At 40.1% G+C, this 22,095-nt stretch overlaps 1 protein-coding gene and 1 long non-coding RNA gene across 8 annotated transcripts in view; one reads left to right on the top strand and one right to left on the bottom strand.

Moving 5' to 3' along the window:
* Positions 1–92: 92 nt before the first annotated feature.
* Positions 93–20,091, bottom strand: PLA2G12B (phospholipase A2 group XIIB). Of its 3 annotated transcripts, none has more exons than XM_086382109.1 (4): positions 19,881–20,091; positions 10,194–10,282; positions 6,480–6,645; positions 93–1,594 (listed from the first exon to the last, which is right to left on the bottom strand). In XM_086382109.1, exons 1-4 carry the CDS (start codon positions 20,089–20,091, stop codon positions 1,473–1,475), a joined length of 588 nt encoding a protein of 195 aa, XP_086238235.1. In that variant the 3' UTR covers positions 93–1,472. The 3 variants fall into 3 exon arrangements, with proteins under 3 accessions (XP_086238235.1, XP_086238236.1, XP_086238238.1); XM_086382110.1 differs by having other exon boundaries at positions 1,170–1,591; XM_086382112.1 differs by lacking the exon at positions 10,194–10,282 and having other exon boundaries at positions 1,170–1,594; positions 19,881–20,031.
* LOC147342919 (uncharacterized) overlaps positions 17,595–22,095 on the top strand; it is a 103,106-nt gene continuing 98,605 nt past the window's right edge. Inside the window, exons 1-2 of one of the 5 annotated variants that reach the window (XR_015156842.1) lie at positions 17,595–18,061; positions 19,924–20,594. This is a non-coding gene — a long non-coding RNA (uncharacterized LOC147342919). The remainder of the gene's footprint in view (positions 18,062–19,923; positions 20,595–22,095) is intronic. The other 4 variants (XR_015156840.1, XR_015156841.1, XR_015156843.1 and 1 more) reach the window with 4 other exon arrangements.

Raw genomic sequence — 22,095 nt, 5'->3', positions numbered from 1 at the left:
AAATTAAAATATGGTAACATATGCCCTGTTATTTGGCATTCTGTGCCCTCAGACTGACAACAGAAAAAGCTATAAAGCTACACCACACTCTATTTTGTAGGTGCTTAATAAGTTTTATTGAAGTAAATATCCTAAACCACAGAGATAAATGTTATCCGCAGTTAAATCCACTTGCTAAATATGCCCGTTCATTTTATGGCTTTACGGAAGATCAGAAAGCAGTTTTTCTAACTTTTCCTTTTAGAAAAGGCTGCAACCAACAATTTGTATTGGAACCAGTAACATTAACAAAAGGAAGAAAAAGGAGAAAACAATCTAAATCAGGGGTTGGCAAACTTTTTCTGTAAAGGGCTGAAGGTAACTAGTTTAGGCTTCCTGGCTCATACAGGCCCTGCCACAACTACTCAGCTCGGCTGTCCTAGCACAGGAACAGCTGGAACTTTACCCAAACAGGCGCTAAGCCTGATATGGCCCAGGTCTTTGTCAGTCCCTGACTTCAGTGGTCCTCAGGCCTCACAGTGCATCAGAGTCATTGGGGAGTGTTTCTAAAATACCAATATGTAGGCACCAGCCCCCAGAGGTTCTTTAGGGTTTTAATACTCCTCAGGTGATTCTAATCTACAATCGGTGCTGAGAACCAGTGTTTTTAATACTCATCAAGTGATTCTAATCTGCAATCAGGACTGTCTCTCGCTCCCTTCAGTTTCTACGGACTTTTCCTAGCTGTCTTCAGTAGCAGTTTTTACCAAATGCTTCTCAGATCTTAACATGACACTAACACCGCTTAGTAATTGGGAATTTCAACAGGACTAGTTCAATGAAGGAAAAAAATGGAACCCCAGAGACCCCACTCTGTCTGACCTGCACCTCCACAGGCTTTAATCAAGTAAGTCTCTGACCTTGTCTTGTTCTTAACTCTTCAGCACCAGTGATTATAATTGTTGTCGCTGGAGGAACTTACCAGGTTGGGTTCTGTTCTCTTCTAAGTGAAATGGAAGCTCGTTGGTGATAGTGGAATTCATTCATCTCTTTTCAAAATTTTCTAAAATCTATATAATATGTGAGATGCTTATTAGCAACTGAAACATGGACCAGAGGAAAGTCATTGCCTCTCGAATGGTTGGACTCTCCAAAATTTCACTTATTAATATAATTATCAATTCCAAGAATTCCAGTATTTTAGTCTTTATTTTAGTCTTCAAAGTAAGCACTGAATTTCCAGGCAGATATGTCCTGGTTGGGGAGATTGGTGTTAAAGTGAAGAGTAGTTTTCAAATCACTCTGTGTCTTTTTTCCAATCCTCCTTTTCAAAGGTCAAGACTCACTTTCAGCTGTAAAATAGTGTTCCTTTCTGTGCTTTGTGGTATCCAAACTTTTGGGAAAAAGGATGAGGTACATCTGCCATACTAGCATCTCCCAGACCGACAGCTTTGAGTGGCGTCACTCAAAATGGGGAAGGAATCACCTCTTCCTCACAACTCTTCTTTCTCCTCTTCTGCACAGATGCAGGCTGCCCGCTGACTGTTCATAAAGGGCCGGCAGCCCAAAGTCCATACAGTGTTGAACACAGTATCAGCCAGGGAATCGCAGGCTACTTGAAAAAGATTAAGAGAAATATAAGGGTTAATATACAAGACTACTGCAAGTAGTAGTTTGAGTAATTTTGAAGAGGCAGTGTATTTCCAAGGATAACATGATACCCAGAGGAAAGTTAGAAGCAGTGACCCAAATACAGAATTAAAAGGAAAAAAAAAAAAGATTTATGAGAAGCTTTTTCAGAGAAGCTTCTATCCAATCTAATAAAGCAGAACACACTTTGAGATGCTCTCCTTTTATGGGGCCTCCAGGTCAAAACCATGACTAGCAATCAGAATCTCCCACATCACTATGCTCACTCCATGGAAAATTACATTTTTTTTCCAGAGGACTCAAATAACATTGCTATGTTTCCTACAGCTTTCCCTATTCAAGTGTGGGATAAATAACCTAGTTATTTATTACCTAGTTACTAATATTTTGTGAAAGATTTGTGCATCTGTATTCATCAGGGATACTGGCCTGTAAATTTGTGTGTGTGTATGGTGTTCTTATCTGGTTTTGGCATAGGTAAGGCTGGCCTCATAAGACTTGTTTGGAAGTTTTCCCTCCTCTTCAATCTTTTTTTTTTTTTTTCAGTTTGACTGTTCCCAGTCTTAGTTGCAGCTTGCAGAGTCTTCACTGCCACATCCAGGATCTTTAGTTGCAGCTTATGGGCTCTTAGTTGGAGCATGTGGAGTCTAGTTCCCTTGACCAGGAATCAAACCTGGGCTCCCTGCATTGGGAGCACAGAGTCTTAACCACTGAACCACCAGGGAAGTCCTGTCTTCAACTTTTTGAAAGACTGAGGGGGCTTCCCTGATGGCTTGGATGGTAAAGAATCTGCCTGCAATGAGAGAGACCCAGGTTCAATCCTTGGGTTGGAAAGATTCCCTGGAGAAGTGAATACCCACTCTAGTATTCTTGCCTGGAGTATTCCATAGACAGAGGAGAGAAGGATTGGTATTAATTCTTCTTTAAATGTTGAAGCCGCTTAAATAGCTGATTAATTTTTCTTTGAATGTTGAAGCCACTTTAAAAGTGAAGCTATCCAAACAGGAACCTCACCTGAATCTAGAGTCCAGGGATTTTATTGGGCATCAGTTACATAGGCATATGGTGCTTATGTGACTGATTTCAGTCACTGGTACTCCCAGACCCCCAGAAGGAAAGCAGGTTATTCACCATAAAAGACATGATTGTATAAGCCATCTAGACCAACTGGTATAGTGTGGCTCAAGATCTTGGGCATCCACAACATCTCATCAGTCAGAATTTTCTAAGAGTTCACTTCCCCAGAGCTGATGAAGGGCTAGTCATCAGCTAGCATGGCTAGAAAATAGCCATTTCTTGGGAATGTGCAGAGTTTTAATAACCCAGATCTTTTGGGTTAGACACTTTCTGTATCACATGGAACAGATACAACAACAGAAATCAGAGATGAGAAAAGAAATGGTAGAGAATAATGTTCTTGGCTAAATCTGTAGCATCAGTTTCAAAATAATGATGCAAGTTTTTTCATGTCTTTTAATAATATTTTTTATAAATTTCAATGACTTCTCTTAAGAAATAATGCTTATTAATAATTTTTTTGAAATTTGATGTTTTTGTTAACTTCATGTAAAATTTATCTCTAATTAAATTAACATGTATAGAAATTTTCCACCTTTGAAAAAAAAGTGAAACCATCTGATCCTAAATTTTTTGTTTGTTGGGAGATTTTTGATTACTGATTCATTCTCCTTACTAGTAACAGTTCTGTTCAAATTTTTCTATGTCCCCATGATTCATTCCTGATAGATTGTTTTGAGGAATTCATCTGTTTCTTCTAGGTTGTCTAACTTGTTGGTGTATAATTTTTCATAGTAGATTCTCATGGTCCTTTATATTTCTGTGATATTAGTTTTAATGTTTTCTCTTTTATTTCTGATTTTATTTTCATCCTCTTTTTTTTCTTGGCAAATGTAGCTAAAGTTTTGTCTATTTTGTCTTTTTAAAGAAAACCTCCTAATTTAATTGACCTTTTCTATTGTCCTTTTAGTCTTCATTTCATTTATTTCCACTCTGATCTTTCTTCCTTCCTTCCTTCTACACTCTTTGGAGTTCATTTGCTTTTCTCTTATGAGTTCTTTGGGATGTAAAGTTAGGTTGTTGATGTGAGATCGTTCTTATTTCTTGATGTTGAAGTTTATTGCTATGAACTTTCCTCTTATTAATAGAACTGCTAGGAGGGATAGTTAGGGAGTTTGGGATTGACATGTCCACACTGCCATATTTAAAATGGATAACCAACAAGGACCTCCTGTCACTCAGGTACCAACAGGGAACTCTGCTCAATATTTTGTAACAACCTGATTGGGAAAATAATTTGAAAAGAAAGATAAATGTGTATGTATAACTGAATCACTTTGTTGTACACTTGAAACTAGCACAACATTGTTAATCAATAATACTCCAAAATAAAATAAAAAGTTTTTTAAAAAATTAAAATAGACCCAAATAAGTGGAAATACATCCATGTTCAGTGGTCAGAAACCATAATTTTAAGATGGCAATATTCCTCAAATGGATCTACAGAGCCAAGAAAAGTCTTATCAAAATTTCACCTAATTGACAAATTGAACCTAAAATTCATGTGGAAATGAAAGAGATACAGAATATCTGAAAAAATCTTGAAAAAGACAAGGTTGAAGGACACTTCTTGATTTCAGATTTTACTACAAAATTACAGTAATAAAAACAGTGTGGGACTGGCATAGATCAATAGAATAGAATTGAATCGAAAGTCTCGAAATAAACACTGCAATTATGACAAACTGATTTTTTTGACAAGGGTACAAAAACAATTTCATGTGGGAAAGAATAGTCTCTTTCAACAAATGGTGCAGGAACAAGTGGTGGAAAAGAATAGTCTTTTATTTAACAAATGGCGTATATCTATATACAAAAGAAGGAAGCTGGATCTTAACAAATGGCGTATATCTATATACAAAAGAAGGAAGCTGGATCTCTTTCTTGCACCATACAGAAAAATTAACTAAAATGGATCATAGATCTAAATATATGAGCTAAAACAAAACTTTTAGAAGAAAACATAGTGACTTTGAGTTCAGCAAAGCCCTTTTACATATGACATCAAAAGACATCAAGAAAGACATCAAGAAATTTAAAAGATAAAAATGGACTTAAGCAAAATGTAAAACTTCTGCACTACAAATTATATCATCAGGAAAGTTAAAAGTCAACCCATAAAATGAGAGAAAGCATTTGCAAGTCATACATCTGTTAAAGGATTTACATCCAGAATATATAAAAAAGTCTTATGACTCAATAATAAAAAGAGAGCCCAATTTTAAGGGGGGCAAATGAATAGACATTTCTCCAAAGCAATTATTTAATGGCTAATAAGCACATGAAAAGATGCTCAATATCATTAGCCCACAGGGAAATGTAAATCAAAACCACAATGAGATATAACTTCACACCCAATAGGGTCTATAATAAATAGATAGATAATAACAGATGTTGGCAAGGATGTGGAGAAATTGGAGCCTTAATATATTGCTGGTGGGAATGTGAAATGGGGTAGCTATTTTGGAAATCAATTTGTCACAAACTTACCAAATAACCTAGAAATTCCCCTCCTAGATATATATCCAAGACAATTGAAAACATGTCACCACAAATACTTGTAAATAAATGTTCATACCAGAATTATTCATAATAGTCCAAAGCGGAGACAAACCAAATGTCCATCAATTGATGGGAAAAAAAAAAACTTGTTTTATCCATATAATGGAATATTATTCAGCAATTAAAAAGGAATGAAATACTGATGCACGCTACAATATGGATAAACCTTACCAAATGAAAGAATCCAGTCACAGAAGACCACATATTTGTCATTCCATTTATATGAATTGTCTAGAATAGCAAATTTATAGAGACAGAAGACTAATGGTTGCCTAGCACTAGACAGGGGAACATTGTGGTGAGACTGCTAATGGCTCTGGGATTTCTTTGTGGAGTGATGAAATTGTTCTAAAATTTATTGTGGGGACTAACTTGACCTGACCCTAGATTAGCAGCAGGCATTTTTCACCTTTTATAGGTTCAGATAGAAGGATGCTCCCATTTACAGAGCCTCATTAATTATTCATATTTTCAAGTCTGTGCACATTAGAACAACACTCTAGACATTGGTCTATAACAGGAGCCAAGATTCTTCCTGCGGCTGACTTTCCCAGTAGCATAAAGCCAGCTCTTCATAAGCCTGAATTTCAAACTTTACCATCTAAAAGTATGTAACAGTAATAACTTGGATATATTGTTCAGGCTTCAGAAACTAAAGAATTACAATTTTCCTAAGATAAATTAGGAAAAAGAAATTATAGAATCACTGCTAGAAGTTAGGCAGCTAAGCAGTCGTTTTAAAATAATTATCCTCAAGGATATAGAGAACTTTACACAAGAAGAAGATAGGTTTTTAAAAATTCTTTCTCTTACTGAGAACAACAACAAAAAAAAGCTTCAACCCAACCCCATAGACCTATACAGAATAATTCCTGATATGGAAAATTATTTAACAGTGGAATGGATAATGAAAGCCAGTTGGGCTACTCTTGCTCTGGTCTTAGAGGATAGATTTTTATCTTCTGGGAAGGCTTTGGTGTGGCCCTGTCCATCAGGAGTGGCGCCAGCAGCTCCTGGGCAGGACAGCAAGAACTTTAGTGAAGGATTGCCCAGAGTCTCCCTTCCCCCTTGCTTCATTGGTCACAGAGTTCTATAAAGAAAGATCAGTGAACTCTGATGGTCTCTTTGAGTAAAGGGGCTCTGATTACATTTCTGTGTGAAGCTAGGCACCAAACTCTCCGCTCACAGGTCAATGCACTTAAGATACCTACCTTCCACATTGGAGACAAAGCCCAAACTCCGTTTAAGGTCAGAGCAGATAGAGTGGAGACACCATCGGAATTTTGCATCACAGCGATACTTGTTGGCACCACAAGTGTCGTAACAGACGTCCAGCTGGTTGCAGCACTTGGTCATTGCTGGAATGCCCAAGTCCATCTGGAGAAAAGTGAAGGAAGAAAAGAGAAGGAAGAAAATGCCACGTTTAGACCAAGGACCTTAGGCAACCTTCCCTACCTTGTTCTCAAATTCCTGTTACAGATTCAGATCAGAAGCACCAGATGACTGGAAAGAATACATCAAGTAGACAGTCACAGCATGCTAAGTTTTGATCATGATCTAGTCATAAGTTTAATAACTTTGAATGGCCCCTTTTTCTACTTTTTCTTTTAGATTTTAGTAGTTTTCAAATTCACAGGCCATTAGGGAGCTAAAAATAGAAAATCAGAAAGTGAGTGCAAGAGGGCAGAGCTTCAATACTTTCAAATTCAACTAAAACCTTTACTTTGTGAGATTTTTTTTTTTTTTAACCAAAGATTCCAAGGCTCAGAAGTATGAAAAGTTAAGCCTTAGTTTACAAAGAGGTCACCAGGATTTTGCAGGGACCCATTCCATGCAGCGCTGTTTTAAGTGTGTGTATCTGTTTGTAATGTGTTGGGGAACAGAGTAGGGTATAGAACACAGTTCCTGACCACAAGGGGACTACGATCAAACAACATCTAACATATATATACACATACACATTTATAAAGTGTCCTATAAGCAATTATAAATCTGTCATAAACTAAGTTCATAGACTTCCACACACAGAGATATCAAATGGGAACTTTTGTAGAGGATTATTAGATGATGGTAGACTTAAGATATAACAAGTAAAGAAAGGAAGTAATAAGCAAATCATACATAAGCAAGTCAACCAGTTAGTTTAGTCATTCAAGGGTCTTATCAGTGTGATATATATTTTTTATTATATGTACTTTTTAATTAGGGAGAAAGACAAGTTGATAGCTGGCCTTGACTTCCAAAGTAACAAGTTAGATTTGATTGGGCTTCCCAGATGGCATAATGGTAAAGAACCTGCCCGCCAATGCCAGAGACATAAAAGATGTAGGTTCCATCCCTGGGTTGGGAAGATCCCTTGGAAGAGGTCATGGCAACCCATTCGTGTATTCATGCCTGGAGAATCCCATAAACAGAGAAGCCTGGTGGGCTACAGTCCATAGTGTCACAAAGAATCAGACATGACGGAAGCAACTTAGCTTGCATGCACTTGAAGAGGGAAGGGACATGGTACAATAAGTGATTAAAGAGAAGTAATCAGAGGAGAACGAGATGGTGAAGGAGTAGGTGGACGTGGAGTACATCTCTCTCCACGATTACATCAGGAACACACCTTCAGACACAGAGATGCATGCAGAACACCAGCTGAGAGCAGACAGGAGTACCTGACCAGTGGAAAAGAATATATAGATCCATGCAAAAATCCGTAGGACGAAGGAACTAGGGGGAAAAGTTGGTAGGACTGACCTGCCCTTGGCCAATGGGGGAACTGAAGCAGGGATCCAATCCCCACATCAGGGCAATTGCCTGAGTCATAGGAGAAACATTTAAGGCTTAGAGTGAAACAACTGATCTGTGGCAGCCTAAAGGGGATGAGAATCAGACAGTCCTTGCGGCAGCCGTACATACCACAGACAGGGATGCTGGTACCCTGGAAGGCGTAACAGCTGGGAGCTGGAGTTTAGAGATTGTGGAGCAATACCAGGCGAGGGCCGCTGTTGACCTCGGAGAGACAGATGAGGGTAGCGGGTGGGGGGCGGATGTGAGGAAGGAGACTGTGCTGGGAAATGCCTGTGGAGGAAAGCCAGGCAGCCATGGAAGCAAGGCGATACTGCTGAGTCATGCGGAGGGGGTGGCGCCATCACCATAGCTTCTCCCCACACACCAGCATCGGTAGCTGAACAAAGAGGCTGGCCCATCAAACGCTTGATGCACTGAACGACAGAGTAGGACCCCACCCAGGGTGCTCCTTTAAGTGACTGATGCACAGAACTACAGAGTAGGACCCCAGCCAGGGATGCCCCTCTATGTGCCTGATGCACCGCACAACAGAGAAGGACCCCAGGCAAGGGAGCCCTCTAAGTCCCTGAACAGGCAGTGCTACGGAGAAAGTCTGGCCAAAGAGGCCTTCTGATGCCAGCAACAAGAGGCTCGAAAAAAGATTCTGATAGGGCCTCAACTCCTGCAGCGGAGGCAGTCCGTGTCCTTGCACACTTGGCGCCGCCAGGGTCCCCACAAGCCAAGCAGCTGCACCACTTTCATCCTCAACTGTCAGTGGGGCAGAGCTGCCGCAAGAAAAAAGAGTCTTGCGTCTGTGCGCACAGGGTCGCTTTGGTTGTGTCTGACTCTTTGCGACCCTGTAGACTGTGGCCTGCCAGGCTTCTCTGTCAGGGAGGGGGATCTCCAGCCAAGAATATTGGTTGCCATACCCTTCTGGAGCACTATATTTCCTACTGCCCTAGCCTCCAACTCCCCTGAGGACCTGGAGCTGCCAGAACCCCTGCAACCCAACCAGCTGCACCACCTCCACACCTGGCCCTCACAGGGGCAGACCCAAGTCCTCCAGGGCAGCCTCAGGAGCAAACCCCAGTGGATGACCCACATGTAGAGGTAGAAATCAAACCACAATTGAAACCCAGAGGCAGTGTGGCTAAGGAAGAAGACCCAAAACCTTCCCACCAGCTGTACAAGCTGCAGATTAAATCCACACGATCAACCAGGCAGACTCTGTGTCTGTGGAATATATAAAAGGTCATTGAGAGCTTCCACAAAGGAAAACACACTGGTTCTGATAACTGTGAACACTCGGGGCAAGAACACACAAGAGTAGGACCAGCTTAGAATCCAAAACAAGATATGAAATCCTTCTACCAATTTTTTACATGAAGCTTCTTTTCTAAAGTGAAAAATGTAAAAGGGTTTCTGAGAGGTCTTTAAATAATTATTACTTGTTTTTAGAGGAAGCTGATAGTTTGAGAGAAGGAAATGGCAACCCACTCCAGTATTCATGCCTGGAAAATCCCATGGACCGAGGAGCCTGGTGGGCTACAATCCATGGGTTGCAAAGAGTCAGACACGACTGAGCGACTTCTGTGTGTGTGTGATAGTTTGAGAAATAGTCAGTTGCAAAATGAAAAATGTTTTAGCCGGCAGCTGGTTGGCAGGGGACGATATGTGTGTGTGTGTCTGTAGATTTCTATGATGCTAATACTCCAAACATAATTGATTTAACAGTTCAGACATGAAGTCAGCCACTTGCAAAAGTCCTGAGGATATAGCAATCAGCCCTCACTGGTCAGTACCAGCTTGCTCCAGTACATCTCTAGAAAGTCTCACCAATTTAAAGAAGTCACACTTGTCTGATATATTTCAAATTAAGTTATGCTTGGTTCGCTAAGGCTCAGCTGATGTTTGCACTGGTGACTTCAAAGTTCACTACCCAATGGCTAATCTGAGGGACAGCTGCATCTGAGAAAAGGAAATCAGATGCTTTCTTTGAAAACTATCTCCTTTTCTCTGTATCCAGTTTAAAATACTAGTTATATTGCTCAACCATATTCCATAAGTGATGAATTCCATCAGAGGGACCTCTTAGATTAGTCTTAGTCAAAACCAGTCAACTAAGAAAACAATGGTGGTGTACATACTCTTTCTGGTACCTTCAGACCCAGGAAATAGGAGCTGCAGCCATTGGGCTCCTGAGGCTTGTAGCCAGGTCTGGGCATTGGTGCCTTTCCTAGCAGGGGAAAGAGAGGAAAGAAGCAGGAAGAAGTGTTTAGAAATGAAGCATTTGGAAACATTCATCAAATAAATATTGTCTAAAAGTATATTCAACTTTTCCTTTAAAAGTCACAGCTCATCACCGACTTAAATTAGGTGGTGATGACGGTGATGATATCATAAAAAGATAATCATCTCCAGACCAGACTGGCATTTTTCTCCCAATCTTGAAGAGTTTTATGAGCATTTATTTACTAACAATTCTAACATTTCTTACATGGGTGACCTTATCTTCAAGGTCACCATGGCAAAACCAAACTAAAACTTGAGGCCTCTCATTCTTCTATCCACTGTAAGACCACATACTATGCACAAAGACCACCGCCTGATCATACACTAAGGGATCAGAATTAAAATAATACCACAAACGTTTTTAGAATAACTTGAAGGAAATTTTGCAAGATTCCATAAATGTAGGCAAAGCATTATTTACCAAAATACAGAGAAAACATGCCTATGCAATATTGTAGTTGTTTGTGTCATAGAACTAAGGCAAAACTATCTGAAAAGCTTTGGATGGCTTGGTTTCTCCTCCATGGCTTTTGGGTTATTTTATAGTCTTGCAAATACATACAGAGAAGCCTTGTCAGTGTATCAAGGGTAGTCATTATAGATAAAGATAACCTTGACCTTAGATGACCTCAGAACAGTCATCTGCAGTGAGTATTTCTATGCCATTATCCAGATAAGAAATATGGGACTAAGAGATTTAGTGACTTGCCTGAGTCATATAGAAAGTGGGAGGAATTGGGATATAAATCCAGCTTTCCTATTTATCTCTGAAACCCATGCTCTTTCCCCTCATTCCTCTGCATCTTATAGGAGATGCAAGACATAGCCAAAGACAGAGGAAATAAGCCAAGAATTAATCCTCCAAGTGAGACACAGGGCATTTCTTCTTTCTCTTCTATAATTTTCTCCTATCAGGTATTTTATTCTTAACTATTTTGTATTATGAACTATTTCAAAACTAAAGTCAGAGAAACAAATACCTATGTACCCACTACACAGAGAAAATGCATGTCAATGTTGCCAAACTTGCTATAAATATTTTTTATGCTTAATTAAATGTTATAGTTGAAGTCTCTTTATACCCCATCTTTCTGTTTTAAGTTTTAGACGCTAAGTCTATGCTTTAAAGCTCTCCCTCCTTTTATTCTTAAAAATTGTCTGATTACTCTTGGACATTTACTCTTGCATACGAATTTGAGAGTCCACTTATTACACTCTACAAGAGACATCATCAGGATTTTTACTGAAAATACATTGAACTTACAGATTAATTTGGAGACAACTGAATTTCTTAGAATATTCTAAATTTCCAGACATGAGCCTAATATAGCTTTCCATTTACTTAGATCTTTCTTTATATCTTTCAATAGAGTGTTATAATTTACTCCATATGTTTATTATATCTCCTACAAACTATATTATTCAGATGCTTAAACAGAATATTTTAAGAATATCAGGATCTAAAAATTAAGGCTCAGAAGGCTGGAATGATGTCTGCCCTTTTCTGGAACCGAGGCTACTTCTAATCTTCTGCTCTACTAGCCCTGGAATGTAGCCCTGGGTCTCATGATCCAAGATGGTGCTTCAGCCAACACATCCATATTACAAATAGCAGAATGGAAGAAGGAGGTAAAAAGGTCAGAGCCCCTCTCTTTAATAAATCCATTCCAGAATGTTACACACATCACTTCCTCTTACTTCCCTTTGGAGTTCCCTGGCTCAGATGGTGAAAGCATCTGCCTACAGTGAGGGAGACCCAGGTTCGATCCCCGGGTCGAGAAGATCCCCTGGAGAAGAAAATGGCAACCCAATCCAGTACTCTTGCCTGGAAAATTCCATGGATGGAGAAGCCTGGTAGGCTACAGTCTGTGGGGTCACAAAGAGTTATCATATGGCAACAACTACTTGCAAAAGTGGGCTAGGAAATGAAGTTTTTTTTTTTTTTCAATGGAGGCAGCCATGAGCCCAGCTTGAAGTTGGAAGGAGGGCTTATAAATGTAGAAAAAATGGGGACGATAAGCAGTTTCTGCCATAGTCTGTTTGGGTATTTGTTACTGTGGTACATGTTTATAAGATGGGGTTCAAGATAGCCCTCAGTGATCCCTGTCCTGGTGTATTTATACCCGTGTGTACTGTCCTATGGTTGGTCTGTGTGACCAACAGAATATGGCAGAAATGGAGGTATGTGGCTTCCAAAATTACATTATAAAAGACTACAACTTCTGTCATGGAAAGGCCCATGTGGCAAAGAACTAAAGCCTCCTGCTAACAGCCACATGAGTTTGGAAGGAGATCTCCAGCTTCAGTCATATCTTCAGAGACTGTAGTATCAACAGGCAGTGTGAGTAGAACCCTTATTAGAAACTCAGAGCCAGAACTACCCAGAAGAGCGTCTAGATCCCTCACCCTGTGTGATACAATAAATGTTTGTTAATTTTAGCTGCTAAGTTTGGGGGTCACTTGTTTCTCAGCAATACTTAACTATTGCAGTTGCCATTATGATTTGAATCTCTTTTCATTACATCTTTTTCTACAACAGCTTTATTGAAATAAAATTCACATATTATACATTCCCTCATTTAATGTAATTCAGTGGGTTTTAGCTGTTAGACCATCACCACAATCTAATTTTAGAACATTTTTATTATCCCAGAAAGAAACCCAAGACCCATTTTTAGAAAAATCTCCATCTTTCATGTTCATCCATGTTGTAGCATGTACCAGCACTTACTCCTTTCTATGTATGAATAATCTTCCATTCTCTGGATCTACTACAGTTTGTTTATTCATCCACCATTAATAGACATGGTGTTTGTTTCCATTTTTTTGGCTATTTGTGAATAGTGCTGCTATGATCAACTGTATAACAAGTGTTGGTTTGAATATCTGTTTTCAGTTCTTTTGTGTATATATAGCTAAGGAGTGGAATTTCTGGGTCATATAGTAATTCTGTTTAACTTTTTGAGGAACTATCAGCCTGCTTTTTTCAGCAGCTGTACTATTTTGTATTTCCACCAGAAATATACAAAAGTTCCAATTTCTTCAATCCTCACAATTTCACTAGAGTGTATCTGTAAGTGGTCTATGTATCTGGAACAATCTGAAGGCTTTGGGTCTTTCACCTCTGGAGAATTCACAGCCCTTGTCTGAATTTTTAAGTTTCTTCATTCTCTATAATTTCTCCTTCTGGGACTCTTTCTACTGAATGGTGAATCTTTTTGATCCTGTCCTTCTTGTATCTTAATCTCTCTTTTATATTTTCCCTATTTTTCTCTCTGTACTGAATTTTTATTAGCTTCATCAAATTTATTTTCTACTTTACTAATTATCTGTAGGTTGACTAGCTGTTAGATTTTCTGATATGTAACCCATCCACTGAATTGTTTTCTTCCGATGACTATAATTTTTATTTCTGTGAGTTCTATTTAAATCTTTCAAATCTACATATCCATTTTCTTTATTTTCTAATTACATTTTCTATCCTTTCTTTCATATCTTTAATAATTTCAAATGTTATGGTTTTTTATCTCCAATCCTTGGGATGCCCTTTCATTTTTTAATGTCCACTGACTCTCCCTCATGGTGGATTATCTTTTCAAATGGTATGTAGTTGTTTTCAGAAGGGCTTGTTTTTCTAAAAGAATTCCTGTGCCCTGAGTCACATACTGTAGAGTAGTCCCTAGTAGGATTTGCTGTGGCTCCAGGAGACTGAGGATAATTGAGACACACAGGTATTTGTTAATGTCTCAGCTTGGGATATTCACACCAGGCCAACTGAAGAGATTCCGATTCCTCATCTGTACATAGAATACGCTTCAGGTAGTGATTTTTTAGTGGGTATTTATTCTTCCTCCAGGCCCCACTCCCAGGTGGATAGAAAGCTTCTTTGCTACTTCAAATCCCTTTTAAACAGACTAGACAGTTTCCCAGGCTCTAAACTTTCTGCAAACTGTTCAATTCCAACTTCCCAAATCTTACAGTTCTTCTCCTCTCTCTGTATGAGCATTAAAGCACATTCCTCAGCCCATGGAATCTGTATATAATGTTCCAGACTGACGCCTCCAAGGACCACAGCAGCATAAGCTCCTGCGCCCACTTTGGTTTTGTGTTTCCTCTTCATTTCAGGAACTTGAAGGTTTCCCTTTATTTCATTCTAGCTTGAGTGTATATGTATTTGTTTTAATATTTAATTCCCACTCGGCCTTTCTTATTATTTGTAATGGAAGCGTCCTGTGCTCGTTGATGGAGTCTGCCAGCCCACCAGTGATTCTTCTGTTACTTTTCAAAGGCCTTGAGAAATATAACTTAGTATTGATACTCTACTAACGTGTGTGTGTGTTGCACTGGGAGGAGGGGAATGGGTAAAGTGTATTAAATAACACTAGTAATCAAATTATACATATGGAAATAATCACACAATTAAATGTGTATTATCTCTCGGAAGTGAGACTATGGTGATTTTATTTCTTCTTTGGGTTGTTATTTTACAAATGTTCTACTTATACTAGGTTTATAGAAATCAGGGGGAAGTTTTCAGTAAACAAACAAATGTCCAAATTTGATGGTGAAATTTAACTCTTTTTCTGATCAAGGGTTTTTGCAGCAGACTCAGTCCAGTTTCCTGAGTTACCCTCTGCCTTTTTTGGACTTAATAACTCACAGAAGATAAAACTCCCAGTTTGAAAGATAATGGGTCACCAATTATAGACACATCCTATCTGGCCTGCTGTTGATGACAGTTACTTTTACTGTATTTAATGTTTCATGATAGTTGCAGAAAGTCTATTGAGGAATGAAGCTTGAAATAAAAATTCTAAGAAAAAAGGTGATGGTTTGAGTCCAGACAGAAATTATGTCCCAGATCCTCATGTTACAGTTGGAGCAGATTTGAGTTGTGTTGCGTCTTTTCAGTTTGATGTTTCGAGTCTAGGCATCAGTTATGCACGATGTCACAAATTAGGTTTATTTTTGGGTTTTGGCTACTTATAGGAGTGAGAGGCTGACCACCTGATCTGGGTCAGCTTAGCGAACACTGGTCCAAGTCCAGCCTGTTCTTGTATAACCTGCCAGATAAAAATAATTTTTATATTTTTAAATGGTTGGGGGAAAAGTCAAAACAAGGATAATATTTTGTGACGTATTAAACTTGAAATTAAAATTTTAGTGCTCATAAAAATTATTTTCAGAACACCGCAACACTCATTCATTATGTATATTAGCCGCAGATGCTTTCACAGAAAAACGAGCCAAAAACTGTTTCGATCTTGATGTGAGGATGGTCCTTTAAGCAAGACAAAAAATGCAGAAGATATAAAGGAAGTACCGATAGACTTGTGGAAATTTAAAACATCTGACTAAAGTGAAACACCACAGAACACTGAAAAGACAAACAAGGGAGTTAGGCATGAAATGAGAGTTCTACCAGCAGACAGGTCCACTATCTTCTGGGCCCAACCAGTTTTTCTCCCTGTCACAGTAAAAATGTCTGGGTTTTATCACCCAGGTCAAGGGTTAAGCCACACGGGAGGGTGTGTACTTTCTCCCCACGCAGCTGGTTCCAGCGGAGGCAGTTCTGTGCTCCATTAGGGGTCGACCTAGTGGTCAGAGTGCCGAATTTGAAGTGCACATTTTGCTTCCTGCCAGAAACCCTCAAACACAGCATGAGGAACACAGCAAGGGGGCAAAACAGAACTGTGGCAATTTAACTGAAGCAGTAAACTCTATTCCAGTCGCTAAAACAGATTCAGTTACTGTATGAGGTCAAGTGAGCGACTTGTCCCAGAGATTTGTGTGGGACAATCCCTGTTTCAGTATTTAAAGTCCTTTGTCCCAGGAACCACCGGCCCCCAATCCTGGCAAACCTCGACAGTTCATCATTTTTCCTGAGAACAACCTTTGCCCTCTAAGTCAGTAGCTCTTTCCTTTTTTCGGGCTATACATCCTCTAAGAATCTGATGAAGGCTGTGAATTCTTTGCCTGGAAAAATACACAAACTCACAGGTTCATAAAATTCTGCTCTAAAATTTCAAACAGGTGAAAAGTTCTCTAGAAAATAAGAACGCTGATGTTTAAGGATACCTGCTTTCCTAGAACTTAACCCAAGAAGAAAATTATCCTTTTATCCAAGTGTGACAGTGTGCATGAATATCTTAAATCATGATATACAAGACACAGAAACTCTGCCCCAGAGACCTTCATAAAGACACAGAACGTCTAAATCATCATTTGATGATTTCTTCCGGGAGCTGAGAGGGTGTTTTCCAGCCACTGGGATTTCTGTTTTTTAATTTTGTATTGAAAAAGAATTGGAAGAATCTGATTGCATAGTTAACTTGTTGACTATCTTTCTCAAACATTTATAAAATGTGTTTGGTACCTGCCATGCTCCATTTGGTAGCTTGGTTCAGATGTAAAGAATCTGCCTGCAATGCAGGAGACGGGGGTACAGTCCCTGGGTTGGGAAGATCCCCTGGTGAAGGGAATGGCTACCCACTCCAGTATTCTGGCCTGGAGAATCCCATGGACAGAGGAGCCCGGTGGGCTGTTACAGTCCATGGGGGTCACAAAGAGTTGGACACAACCGAGTGACTTTCACTTTCTAACAGCACTACTTCTTTATATACAGTGTCTTTAATTCTTATAACCATCTAGCAAGATAGATATTATTAACATTAGATATGAACATGAGGAAACAAAGGTTGAGAAAGTTAGGTAACTTGTCCAAGGTCACTAGCAATGAGACGTCCTGCACCCCCACCCTCAGATCAAACCCTTGATTTTCCATCAAAGCCTGGTTCAAGGACCATTTGTGCTGTCCCTAGAACAGCCCTACTGAGTCAGAATCCCTGAGGTGGGAGAGGGTGTTCCCATTAGTGCAGACTCCTTAAACCAGGTGTATGTACCATGTATGCTCTTGATTTGTGATGGATCTCTATATTTAACCCAATCCTTTGGTAAATTAAGATTTTGTGTGTTAACATGAAAACAAACTGTAGGTGGAAGAAGTGTGGCAAATAGTGTTGACAGCTAGCAGGATACAAGCACAAATTGCCTGTCTGAACAACTATGAGCTGAAGTGCTTCCAGAATGATCCCTTAAATAGTGTTGTCTACTGTAGCCACAATTTGTAATCACCTGGGAAACATTAAAAAGAATGATGTCTGGGTCCAACCTAAGGAGGTTCCCTTTTAATTGATTTGGGCAGCACGGGTTTTTTAAAGCCGCCCAGGTGATTCTAAGTGCTGAGTGAGGTAGGAACCACTGTTTTAAGTAGTGATAAGCACCTATGAAATGGCAGTTTTTCTTGTAGATTAACTGTTGCTAAATTGTTCCTTCTGGAAAAAAATGCAGTTTTTAAAGCAGTTTATTTTTTCTCCCTCAAAGTATGATCCCAGGACCCTAGCAGCAGCAGGATCACCTGGGAACTCTTAGAAATGCAGATTTTCTGGCCCCGCCCCAGACCTACCCAACCAGTATTTGAGGGGTGGGGGTGAAGCAGTCTTTTTAAACAAGCCCTTAAGGGGATTTGCAGCACAGGCAAGTTTGGGAGCCAGTGCTTTGAAGAAAGTGTTTTGCCCAAGAAATGTGTCACAAAGCAAACTGTAAAAGAACAGTCAGTTGTTAGATGCTATTTGTTCAAAGGCCTGCTTGGTTCTCAATCAACTTGAGAAGATTGTACTGTTTGGGTGCAGCCTTCAGGTTCTTGGCTCTCTGCATTCCAAAGGTAACAAGGCTTAACCCCCTCTTTTCTATGTGGTTTTCAGGTCCCTCTTTGGACAGGTTCCGTTTTGCAGAGTAACTGGAGTTACTTGCGACCCTGTAATCTCTCTGTTGACTATTCCCACCCCACCCAACCCCCGCCAGTGATTGCTGCATCGACTGACCCAGGTGGAAACTTGAAACCAAACTTTGCTGAAATCTTTTAATGCCATTTTACTAGACAAGAGGGTTTGGGTCTTGTTTCTCTAAAGAAAGAGAAAAGAAGAAGAAGAAAAAAATCCTGCTGTTATCTATTTGCTAAACCACAGTCTTGTGTTGCCTCTAGGAAGGAGCACCTATGTTTATTAAATACCTGGAGTTAACCCTTTCCTGCCCCATCCATGCAAACTCTGTGAGCATGGTCCCTGTGCCAAGGCACCTCTGCATTTGTCCAACACACCTTGGATAAAGACGTGGCTAGCCGTCCAGGTGGGCCCTATCTAGCGCAGGTTTACTCTATGGAATCTTCACAGAGATGCTGCAGCTTCCTTTTTTCACTGTCTCCCTCTGAGGTTAAGGCTTCTATTCTGTACAAATTTTGGTTCTGGAGTGTTAACCACAGTCTCTTAGTCACCTTCCAGTTTATAAGAAGAGATTGCCCCTGCTCAGGGTTAAGAAAGGAGTGCGAGACATTGGCTGAGTCCAGTAAGTATGTGGCTTTTTTGAGTCTCTCTCCAAGCTGAGTTTTATCTGTTGTGTCTAGAGAGGATATTTCTCAAGTATTTGCCTGCTAGGCTCGATCACCATTTTCATCTCTTAATCCCACGCTGAAACATTTGATAAACTAAACAATGAAATGGATGCTATTAGGAGACTGTGTGTGGTTTCAAAAACATTTTCTTTGGAAGTTACCACTTGCCTCCCAGCTGTAAGGTCCAGGGCCCCACTTTCTGCTCCCATTACACTGAATTCCAGTGTAAGGGGAGAGCAAGAAGGGGCCTCAGGGTCTGCTGTTTTGCAGCTGGGCCTGCACCCAGCTTCCCATGTACCCTCTTTACAACTCAGATGAGGTAGTGCTCCTACCCGTTCAGTTCCACATCCAAGACCAGGCCTGAGGGGCAGTGTGGTCACTCAGGGCCTGATCCCTTGTGGGCAGAGGCGGCTGGCAGATGCCCATCCTACTCACGGAAGGCCTGCCATTGCTGACCGAGGCAGGGACAGCTCTCTCGGTGCGGGGTGGGGTAGGGGGCAGGATGGGCTAGGCAAAGTGATCAGAGACTGACACAGTTGGGAGGAAGGTGTGAACTGGATTAGGGGGAGAGGAGAATCCATTTCCAAGCTAGGCCCAGAGTGACTGAGGAAGCTCAGAATTTTCTGGCAGAATTTTCCCTGAATGATCAGCTTCAGTTTTCAGCCCTAGGAACATCTCACAAAGACATCCCCTATTCATTTTCCTCCTTGCCCTTGCCACCTTTTCCTAAGTATCTATCTGCCTCAAAACAAACCCATTAAAATGGCCCCAGGGAACAAGTATTGCAAAACTCCTTGGAGTAGGTTTGCCAGATAAAACACAGGAAGTGCAGTGAAATATATATTTCAAATAAACAATCAGTAATTTGTCATTATAAGCATGTTCCAAATATCTCAAATATTTTACCAAATATTGGTTGTTTATTTGAAATTCAGAGTTCACTGGGCATTCTACATTTTAATTTTCTGAATCTGGCAACTACCCTCTAAGAAGTGGGTAACAGGGAAAAAGTGCATGACAGATTGTGGCCCTGCTCAGGCTGTTCACAGGTCCACCAGCGTCAGTCTCACAGGAAGAGGAACCGTGCACTCACCGTATCGGCACCTGTACTGACAGACTCCATTTTTCCCTCCCAGCAGTTCCATAAAGGAATCGAAGTAGCTGTTGACAGATTCAAAGCTGCCCCGGATGTGCCGAAGGCCCCAGTCTGAATAGGATTCCTCTTCGTCAGGGCTGGTGTCACTCTGAGCCAGGCCACCAGCCAGGCTGAGCCACAAAATCAAGAAGCTGATGGCCCACGTCATCCTGTAGCCAGGCGGGTGCTGAGGTCCCTCCTCAAACTCCCCCAGCCAGTGTCCCAGGAAGTCCAGGTACACAGCCCACCGGCCAGATGCCAGGCAGGACTGGAAAAGGGATTACCTGGAACGCTCAATCTGTGTGTTCCCCAGAGGTGGACTTTAAACACAGCTATGGAGGTTAGGATGAGATCAGGGCAATTAGAAAGGGTAAAGGTTAGGCAGTAGGCGGGCCTATCCGGGGGACGGCTAGGGAGAGAGCGAACACTTCACAGTGGGTTCCCCGGCCCTGGAGCAGAGAAGTGAGCCAGCTTCTGGAGGCGTAAGTTGTGGAGCAATTGGAATTCTACCCCAAACAAGCTGGTTAACCTACAGATCAGTTGCAAGTTTGGTCCCCCAGGACCAGCCTCTTGACACAAAGGACCTGGCCACACCCCAAGCCAGTCACCTACAGTTGGTGTTTAGCGAGATACAGGAAGATGTATAAAAGACTCAGGAAACCCCCAATGATGGTGAGTCAACAGTGTCATCTGTACCAGTGGTCTGGGTACTGTCAGAGTTTGCTCTGTCTGTGAATGGGGGTTCAGATTCAGCACCCCACCTTCCGTGTCAGTGCCTGCTTTGCTCTCAGACTCTGTGCTCTAATCTGACAGAGCTCCTCATCATAGCCAACCTACTGCTGGGGCATTTTTGCCTCTTTATTTAACAGCAGTATTTTTATTTACACTCAGCTGCATCTGGTGTATACAGATTGAGATGGAACTGGGGGAACTCAGCACTCTTAGTGTTATTCTTCCATTGAGTTGCTTAAAAGAGTTTATCAGAAACACTATTTGAAACCTTAGGCTTTAAAAATGTTGACCGACGTCTAGTGTTTTGGTGTCATCTTCAGTTTATACTTTGCTTTTAGTCCTGTGAAGAAATACATTTTATCCATGAAATCACTAGGCCAAAAAATAATAACTATGGATCAAATGAGTCATTTTGCTTCTCTGTCAAAAGTCTGGAAATCTCCACAGAAAATAGTGAGTTAAATTTCTTCATTTTAGATAAGAAATGTATTTGTCTAAAGACTCCAGTAATGGTACTCATTATAAAATATTTCGTATGAACAGCAGCAATGTCACCAATATTTTAAAGTACCTATAATTTTTTAAAGCCATTGTATATATGTGTGTGTATTTTAATTTCACATCAATTCTACAAAGAAAGGTAAATACCATACCCATTTGAGAGGTGAGAAAACTGAGATCCAAATGACTCAGTCAAAGATAAGCAGGCTATCCAGGCTAAAAGCTGAGAGACAGAACCAGCTACATGACCAGTTAAAATGAAAAGTGGAGCTCCTTTTCAAAAAGCAGGGGGAAATTGCCATTAAAGGACCTAAAATAGAAAGCTTTTTCCTTAAAAAAAAAAGTTTTATTGTGTTATAAATACTGGGTAATTGTGATAGCTGAGTAACAATATAAACTTATAAATTGCAAAAATATTTTTGATGTCATAGTTTTATATAATATGTAATACTTTATTAATGTATGACACCTTGATTGATCATTTTTCTGACTTTTCTGCAAATTCATTTATTAAGTCATTAAAATTTATACTTTTAGTAACTTCATTTTCAGTTCATACAATTGAAAGCATTGCCAGTTGCTCTTGGCAAATGCAAGGTCTCAGATACTTTTTGATAATTTTTAATTTTGAGAAGGCTCTGCTGATCCAATTGTTACTGGAGTTATTAAAAGTATCTCTTCCCCATTTTTTGATACCTTAAAATTTATTATTACTATGGTAAATATTATTTATTCATATTTACCATTTAACTATTTTTAAATGGATAATGCAGTGTCCTTAAGTACATTAAAGACATTCACAATGTTGTTCAGCTGTCGTCACTCTCCATCTCCAGAACTGTTTCATCATCCCCAGTGGAAACTCTGTATGTTAAATAATTAACCATTCTTTTCCTTCAACTTCTGGCAACCACTATTATCCTTTCTGTCCATACGAATC

The sequence above is a fragment of the Bos grunniens genome, chromosome 28, assembly GCF_055505025.1.
Source record: "Bos grunniens cultivar Pamir isolate PY7600 chromosome 28, Bosgru_T2T1.0, whole genome shotgun sequence".
Taxonomy (NCBI): Eukaryota; Metazoa; Chordata; class Mammalia; order Artiodactyla; family Bovidae; genus Bos; species Bos grunniens.
Note: the sequence above shows the minus strand (reverse complement) of the source record. Positions and strands in the feature narration are given on the sequence as shown.